This window comes from Pistacia vera, unplaced genomic scaffold (genome assembly GCF_008641045.1).
Source record: "Pistacia vera cultivar Batoury unplaced genomic scaffold, PisVer_v2 Contig680, whole genome shotgun sequence".
NCBI lineage: Eukaryota > Viridiplantae > Streptophyta > Magnoliopsida > Sapindales > Anacardiaceae > Pistacia > Pistacia vera.
The window spans coordinates 184,045-192,993 of record NW_022196535.1 but is presented as its reverse complement, the minus strand read 5'-3'; the positions used below and the strand labels follow the sequence as shown (position 1 = coordinate 192,993).

Sequence of the window (8,949 nt, the reverse complement as noted above, 5' to 3'; positions counted from 1 at the left end):
TATAAAATTGAAGAAATAAAAACCTAAAATAATCTGAAATTTTGTTTTGAATTAGTGTCTTTTATATCATTGTACTCCACCAAGCCCCAAGGGCAGATCTACCTATGGGCTGACCTAGCTACAACTCGGGTCAACTTTTTGGAAAAAAAAAAGTAAAAATAGGTTGAGTTTGTCATATTTTTTATGTGTTAATTACAATATTTTATTACATAATTATCTGATAATCCTTAAAAATATAAAATCCATTCTTAATTTATTGATACAACTTTATTATTTCCCATATGTTAAGATACAATCAATTTATGTTTATGTAAATTTATTTCTCTCACATTAATACTAAGTAAAATTTTATCTTGTTCACTAATCCAAGTAAAAAAATAATTCATAATCCTTACATGACAAAACAATTATAATTTATATATTCTTTTTTTTTTTTCCATCAATCTTTATTAAATTTTTTTTTTTCTTCTTCTTATTAATGGTTAAAAAAAAAAAAAAAAAAAAAAAAAACCCAATGGCTATATAACAAGTTAACTATCGTGTATATACATAATTGGAAATGTACCGTTTATTATGTCCCCATAATTGTATATATGAGTCTTCTTTCTATTAATAAAAAATTATTATACCATTGTAGTTCATATAAAAAAAAATTAAATTTTATTTAAAAAGATTACCCCTCCCCAAAGTAAAATCCTGGTTTCACCTTCCACCCTCCCATTTTTATTTTATTCATTTTTTATGCAATAAATTAAATTTAGGTTCTTTTGAACTTTATTTTATTGTATAAAATTAAATAATTTAGGGTCCGTTTGGTTTGTTATTTTGGACAGGATTTTGGAAATAGTATTGGGTAGTTGAATAGGGTGATTATTACAAGGTAAAATTTAAAAATTAACGAAAAAACTCCCATAGGGTTGCTAATTTAACTAAACACCCAATATATAAAAAATTTGTAAAATGACAAAAACACTCCAACCCACCCATAGTGTCAGGTCTGGCATTACAATGCAGACCAGTTGAATATGGCCGATCGTGTGTCGATCTGACCTTTTTTGGCCAGATCCACCACGGATATGGCCGAAAAAGGCCAGATATATGGCCAGATCTGACCGTTGAATGTTGGAAAAGGCTAGATCGGTGAATTACCGACTGGTTTCGGTTGTTTGTATGCTGTTATGACAGATTCCGGCTACCACCGACGGTGGTTGCAGGAATCTGACAACTATGGGTGGGTGGGGGTGTTTTTATTAATTTTTAAACTTTTTTTCTGGGAGTGTTTAATTAAATTAATAAACTTAAGGGGTCTAAAATTAATTGAATAAAATATAATGGTATTTCCTAAATAATGAAACAAACAGCTATTTTGAGAATATGATTGGGAATAGGATAAGAAATAATAAACCAAACGGATCCTTAACTATTCATATATTTATTTTAATTATAATTTATTATATAAAATTGGTTAATAAATATTACTATAACTATAATTAAAATTAAAATTGAAGAAATAAGAACCGGAAAGAATATAAAATTAGATAAAGAGTATTATGGTAAAGTAATGAATATTTTGGGTATAGAAAACCTTGGTGTTTTTATTTTCTTCAAACCTAGAGGGGGAAACTGTTATAAACCCATTACCGTAGCTGGTCAGACACGGTAACTATACTGTATAAGATTCCGTGGCCCATACTTTATGTCTTCAAGTTAACAAGTATCTTACATTTCTCCATCAGCATATCGTTTCAATTTTCAATTCCCAAAGTGATAAAACTTGCAGAACTCAGAAACTCCGTATGGGCTCCATTGACGAAGAAAGATTGCTCTTGGAACAAGGACGCACCCAGGTTTTCCGTCAATTTTCGAAAGTTTTAATTTTGATTATATGAACAAAACCAAATTTTAGATGTTTTTGCTTTTGCTGCAATCTTATTTAGAGATTTTGAATTCGTGGAAAAGTCAAAATCCAAAGCTTCTGTTGTGGAATTCGTTTTCTGATTGGCCGTGGATCTAGTTAATTTAATTTGGATTATTGTTGATTGCATATGAAAGTATTTCTTAGACGTTGTTCGGGTAGTTGGAAATTAATTCAATTAGCTCAATGGCTAATGATATGCAGCTACTTTTCCTTTTCTTAAGTCTATATTTTTAGAGTTCTTTGATGTTTAGTTTGACCATATAGAAGCTTGAAGGCGTATTTGAACTATATGGTCATATTTTGAATTTAGTTATAGGTTTGCTTTCGAATGGTTGAATATGGTCTTTGCATAATCGGATCATATGTGAATGTGTAAACTTCTTAATTTTTTGGTTTTGGGGATGCATAGTAAATTATGTTTTCATTGTACGGCTTCTGTTCTTGGGGAATCAGAATCATTACTTGAACTAATCATACATCTTACTCCCACTATCAATATATTGTCATAGCATCATCATGGTTTTATGGAGTGACTCAGCATCTCATCATTGTTTGCTGAGTTGAATTCCTTGGGCCCAAGCTGGCTTGCTGTATCCAAAAGTAAATTTTCTGCACTTTGTGTACTTAGAGCAGTGTCAGGTTGTAGTGATTGAATGCTATAGGGTGGGTCTGTGTCATCTTAATGGGCTGCCATGAGAATCCAAGTGATTCCAATCAGGTTGAATTTGAAATTTATTAATGTAATATTCAAATTGAAGTGCTCTGTTATATGTGTGTATAAGTTGTGTTATCTTATTCTTTTTGTGTATTCTACCAATTCTATATTTTCTTTTGCTGGCATTTTTATGTGGTAATATGTCCTCTTCCTTTAATATTTAATGGTATATAGAATTGTGCACTCCAGATTGTTGGACCTGTCTCCATGTGTTTATGTTAGGGGATGACTGATTTTCTCTTGGGTAATTAAATATTTTTTACAATCATGGTTGGAAGATACTAAAAAGCCAAAGATAAGTTGTTAAATCTCTATTCTTAACGTTTGTGAAAATCCATGGATAAAAATTAAAAGCAACTAATTATTCTTATATTTTCATTGGAGTATGCCTTGTATTGTTTTATCTATCTTACTCTTGACTTCTTTTGCCTATCTTTAGAATGAGAGCAGTCAATTGTACACAGGAGATGGCTCCGTAGACATTAATGGGAAACCTGTTCTGAAGCAGAATACTGGAAATTGGAGAGCATGCCCTTTCATACTGGGTGATTTATCATTTTTCTTTATGGCACTTTTTCTTGAATATTTCTATTTCTGACGTTCTTAATCTAAAATACAGGTACTGAATGTTGTGAACGTTTGGCCTACTATGGAATTGCGACCAATCTTGTTTCTTATCTTACCAACAAACTACACGAAGGAAATGTTTCTGCTGCAAGAAATGTTACCACCTGGCAAGGCACTTGCTATCTTACACCTCTTATTGGAGCCATCTTAGCTGATGCTTATTGGGGAAGATATTGGACAATTGCTGCTTTCTCCACAATTTACTTTATTGTAATTCATCTTGCTTTAACTGCAGCTGTTTCTTTTGACTACATGTCTTTTGCAAAATTTTATGAAGTCTTTAGTAACATAAATTTGTTTTGGTGTAGGGAATGTGCACATTGACCCTTTCAGCATCAATTCCTGCACTAAAACCTGCTGAATGTGTGGGTTCTGCATGCCCTTCAGCTACTCTGGCTCAGTATGCAGTATTCTTCTTTGGGCTTTATCTGATTGCACTTGGTACTGGTGGTATTAAACCATGTGTTTCGTCCTTTGGGGCAGATCAGTTTGATGATACTGATCCTAAAGAAAGAGTAAAGAAGGGGTCCTTCTTCAACTGGTTTTATTTTTCTATCAATATAGGTGCTCTGATATCTAGTAGTTTCCTGGTGTGGATTCAAGACAATGCTGGGTGGGGTCTAGGATTTGGAATTCCTGCATTGTTTATGGGCGCTGCAATTGCAAGTTTCTTTTCAGGCACTCCCCTCTATAGATTTCAAAGACCAGGGGGAAGCCCAGTTACAAGAATGTGTCAGGTTTTGGTTGCTTCAATCCGTAAGTGGAATTTGGAGGTACCTATAGACAGTAGTCTCCTTTATGAAACTCAAGATAAAAACTCTGCCATTGAAGGAAGTCGAAAGATCGAGCATAGTGATGAACTTAAGTAAAATTTTTCTTCATCTCTCTGAGTTTCAACACTTTTATCCTTGCCAAAATATTTTTTTCCAATCTGTATGACTTTTTATTTTCATGTTACATATAGAAAGGTCATAATGGGGTGTGTATTGGACATCCACGAAAATTAGATTTTCTGTGTCTGTCTCTATCTGTCTTCCTTGTAATTTTTTAATTCAAATTTACAAATTTAGACCTTTTAACAAGTAGCCACCTAATTAGGCTCTCTCTCTTTGTGTCTCATTTTTCTTTTTTCAACTTCCAATTTAAATAGGTTCTCTCTCTCTCTCTCTCTCTCTCTCTGTCTCATCTTTTTTTTTTTTGAGCATTTGAACACAAGATAGACACGTTAAATAGGGATAGCTTAATGATATTGAAAATTAGGAATGTTGCCCTTAAAATCTTTAGATGAAATTATTTGATGTAGTTCTGAGAATAATGATAATATATGTTTTCAGTTATGTAGCACATTTCATGGAATTTCAGTATAATGATTTTACACAAGCTCTCAGTGCATCTGTAATTTAATTTAATTTGCTTGCTTTCAAATTTTGCAGGCACTTCTCACAATTGTTTTATAAAATTTGAGATTATATTCTGAATTCGTCTCTTCTAGTTTTAGATGTAAGATTGAGGAAAAATGCATTGTAATGAAACTTCTAAGTAAAGCTATAATAGATCTGTTTTATTTCTCGGTATATTGTTTAATTTCTTTTTCCTCTTTTTTGTTTGCATGACTCTAATATAGTCTTTTTGTGTATGACATTGGGATAACTTAAGTGTGCTCGCATAGAAGTTTCAATTTAAGTTTTCTTGATTTCCTTAAAGCAGTAGAAATTTTCTCCCAGAAGTGAAAAAAAAAAAGAACGAATACCCACTTTTATTGCTTGCAGGTGCCTTGATAAAGCTGCTGTGCTTTCAGATACTGAGATCAAAAGTGGGGATTATTCCAATCCTTGGATGCTTTGCACTGTAACACAGGTGGAGGAATTGAAAATTTTAATCCGTATGTTTCCCATCTGGGCTACTGGAATTATATTTTCTGCTGTCTATGCCCAAATGTCTACAATGTTTGTGGAACAAGGGATGATGATGGACACATCAATTGGTTCTTTCACCATTCCTCCGGCCTCTCTTTCAAGTTTTGATGTTATCAGTGTTATTTTCTGGGTCCCCATCTATGATAAGTTCATTGTACCTATTGCAAGGAAGTTCACAGGCAAGGAGAGAGGCTTCTCAGAGTTGCAGCGAATGGGAATTGGCCTCTTTCTTTCAATTCTGTGCATGTCGGCAGCTGCATTGGTGGAGATTAACCGGCTACAGATTGCAAGAGAGCTTGGGCTGGTTGATGAAGATGTTGCCGTGCCATTAAGTATCTTTTGGCAAATTCCTCAATATTTCTTGTTGGGTGCTGCTGAGGTATGTACATTCATTGGGCAGCTTGAGTTTTTCTATGACCAATCTCCCGATGCCATGCGAAGCTTGTGCAGCGCATTGTCACTTCTGACAACGTCATTGGGCAATTACCTGAGCTCATTTATTTTGACAATGGTAACGTACTTCACAACTAAAGGTGGGAAAACTGGATGGATTCCGGATAACTTGAATGAGGGTCATCTTGATTACTTCTTCTGGCTTTTGGCTGGACTCAGCTTCTTTAACATGTTGGTGTATGTTGTTTGTGCCAAAAAGTACAAGAAGAAGAAGGCTTCTTAATTTTTTTACGGAACTTTAAATAGAAATGGTGTGTACATAAAATCTGCATGTTCTGCAATCAGTTGAAGGTTCAAAAGCTAATCTATTTTGCTTGTAATGGTGGACTGAAAAATGATGTATGTAAAATAATATCTAATCTATTCTGCTTGTAATAGCTACACGTATGTACTTTATGTTATTTGTTATTTGTTATTGATTCCACATTTTTTATGCGTGTTCCACATTACTATTCTTATGATTAATATTACGAATTTGTTCATTTACATTACTGATAATGGACTAGTATTATAGGTGATAACTTTACAAATTTATTTATTATTATAGTACAACCTCTCTATAGTCATAATTGTGGGATTAATTAAATTTATTATTATAAGAATTTTATAATTTAATAGAGGTGTAGTTACAAGAATTATTGTTTTGATTTCGTATTTTATAATTCATGTTTTAGTAGTATTAGGATTTCAATTCATTATTTTAATAGCAATGGGATAGTATGGAAATGGATATCAAAGAGTCACAATAAAATTGAGTGATCAAATTCGACAACTTTACTACGCTAATCAAATAGATATTAATTTCTTCCTCAATAATCCAAATGAGCAATAAATCGTATATGTTTTAACTGAAAAAGAAATTTTTACTAGAATTAAATAAGAAGAGGAGGAAGATAATCTTGAGGATGATAGTATGAAAATACAAAAATTTCATGCCAAGAAGCTCTAAACATGTTTGAGAGTTAGAAATGTTTCGGTTTCAACAAGAAAATGTTCATGTTGATGGCTTATTATGTACCCGTAAGATAAAAGATGTGGTAACAATTCTAAAGTATAAATTATTGTCCCAAACAACTTTAGATAAATATTTTATTTCATCATAAACCTTTAATGTAACATAACATATATTTTTTGCGATATGCATATAATTATTACTATGTAAAGACAAGTTCCTTAAGACGAGACCTAGAAAAATTATAATTTATTACAATGTGAAATTTATTCTTATTTATAACTGGTCCAAGTTGGGACCGAAAGTTTTTATGACTACATGAAGGTTATTCCTATATAGAGTATCACTATAGAGAGGTTTTATTGTATTATAAGTTCGATAGGTTAATTTTATTACCCTCGTGAAGGGTAGCTAAGTCGACCCATTATTTTAAAACGAAACCAAAAAAGGTTATGATCTCTCACCTCCTCTAAGGTTTTTGACACTCCCATAAGTTTAAAATAGTATCCCTTACCTCCCTTATATTTTAAAAATTCTCTCAAACCTTTCCTCTATTGTTTACTAAAATAATTTGTTGGGTTTATTTGGTATAAGATGAGTAGTACGAAAGGATCTTTATCATGATATCCAGCTAGGGGTGGGCGGGTCTAGGTACCCGTCCAAATCCCATGCAATCGAAACCATGATGAAAACCGGCAGATTCCTGGGATTTGAACTGAAACCGGAATCAACCGGTTTTGGTTCTTAAATGCAAGGAATCGAAACCTAAAACACAGGTTTCTACTCCGGTTTAGGGTACCTAGGAAAATTACGAATACACCTATATTTTTCACAAAAATGACAAATATACCTTGTAAAAATTAAATAAACCCCTAATTGTTTGCAAAAATTACAAATACACCCTATAGTTTGTTTACAAAAATTGCAATTTTTATCTTCTCCTCCTCTTCTTCTCCAAACCTTACCGCTAAAATTTTTAAACTTCAAAATGATTACGAGAGGGAGCAGATCAGAGAAGGTAAAGAGAAATTTTCAACAATTTGATTCATATCGCGATAGTGGCCTTAACAAAGAAATGGTTGCTTGATGTGTGATTTCATAAACATGCATATTTAGCAAGTGCACTAGTCGGAAAAAGTAATAAAGTGATGAATAGAGTATTATTCCCATGAGGATTGAGTGCTAAGTATTGATTTTCCTAATTTTATAACTAATTGAAGAACACAAAAAATTGGATTTGCAGGAGCTACTAAAAACTAAATTAGAACAAAACAAAAGAGACAACTAAATTTAACACAATAAAAGCAACTCAACAACTAAATTCAATTTAAGAAGAGAGGTTAGGGTTTCGATTTCACCAAGTTACTCCAATTCAACCTAATAATCCTATTATCTTCAAGTTCACATGCACGAATTATAAATCGGACTCCCCAGGTTGTAAAATATACCTTTTTCAGGTTATAATTTACTACTTATCCCTATTAAACTTTCGCACCCAACAAATTGAAATTTAATGGTTCAAAGTCCCTTAAGCATGTGGAATCCTATAAAGATTTTATAGATTGCATTTGTCTATCTCTAGTTTTTTCTCAATCTATGGTGTTTACCTCAAGAAGCTAACACATGAATCACTTATCAGTCTCATCATGCTCAACATTCATTTGATTAAAAAACCCAACAATAAAATGCAGTAAGAACAAAGATAAACACTTAATCCATGCAATAGAACCCAAAAACAACAAGATATTATAAATTAAATCATTATAAACAAAGATCCATCAAAACCCACCCTAACCCAAAAACGAGTTAGTTCATGTTCAAAATGGACATAAACATTAAATACATAACAAAACCAGAGTTCAACATCATAAAACAAGAAAGGGAAAAGAAACTTCTCTAATTTGGAGATCCAAATTCTTCCAATCTTCTTCTCCTCTCCCCCATTTCCCAAAATGTCAACCTCCCTCTCAAAATGAGCTAACTTTTTCTTAAATAGTCGCCTAAAACCCTAGGACCCAATACTATATAAGAAAAATGCAACGTTTTAACAAAAACTTAAAATTGCAGTTTTCACCGCGGCAAAGAAAACATCTCGCTGCGACATCGACTTGAGTTTTACTGACCCCCGATTCCAAAGGCTAGCTTGTCGCAACGAAGAGAAAACCTTGCCACGGGGAACTTCTTATCTTCTTTACTAAATTTACGGAGCTACCCTCTGCTTGCTTATTCACTTGAATCTTTGATCTTCTTGATCTCCAATAGGAACAAACTCCGAAGGTGCTTCCAATCAGCATCATAATTTCTCGATCTTCTGAATTTCGCTCGGTTTCGGGTCTGGAAACTCATTTTGCTTTGTTGTGTTCCAATT

General features: G+C 32.9%; 1 protein-coding gene across 1 annotated transcript; it reads left to right on the top strand.

Annotated features, from left to right (window-relative positions):
* Positions 1-1,747: 1,747 nt before the first annotated feature.
* Positions 1,748-5,965, top strand: LOC116113535 (protein NRT1/ PTR FAMILY 8.3-like). The gene is made up of 5 exons (XM_031399684.1): positions 1,748-1,847; positions 3,073-3,178; positions 3,253-3,470; positions 3,569-4,125; positions 5,030-5,965. The coding sequence occupies exons 1-5, from the start codon at positions 1,797-1,799 to the stop codon at positions 5,850-5,852; spliced, it is 1,755 nt and encodes a 584-aa protein (XP_031255544.1). The 5' UTR covers positions 1,748-1,796; the 3' UTR covers positions 5,853-5,965.
* The last annotated feature ends 2,984 nt before the right edge of the window (positions 5,966-8,949 follow it).

Excerpts from the sequence above, each read along its gene's own strand:
- LOC116113535 (XM_031399684.1), top strand. The coding sequence starts at position 1,797 with ATGGGCTCCATTGACGAAGAAAGATTGCTCTTGGAACAAGGACGCACC. Across the intron at positions 1,848-3,072 it reads TGGAACAAGGACGCACCCAG|AATGAGAGCAGTCAATTGTA; the intron begins GTTTTCCGTCAA and ends GCCTATCTTTAG. Across the intron at positions 3,471-3,568 it reads TCTCCACAATTTACTTTATT|GGAATGTGCACATTGACCCT; the intron begins GTAATTCATCTT and ends GTTTTGGTGTAG.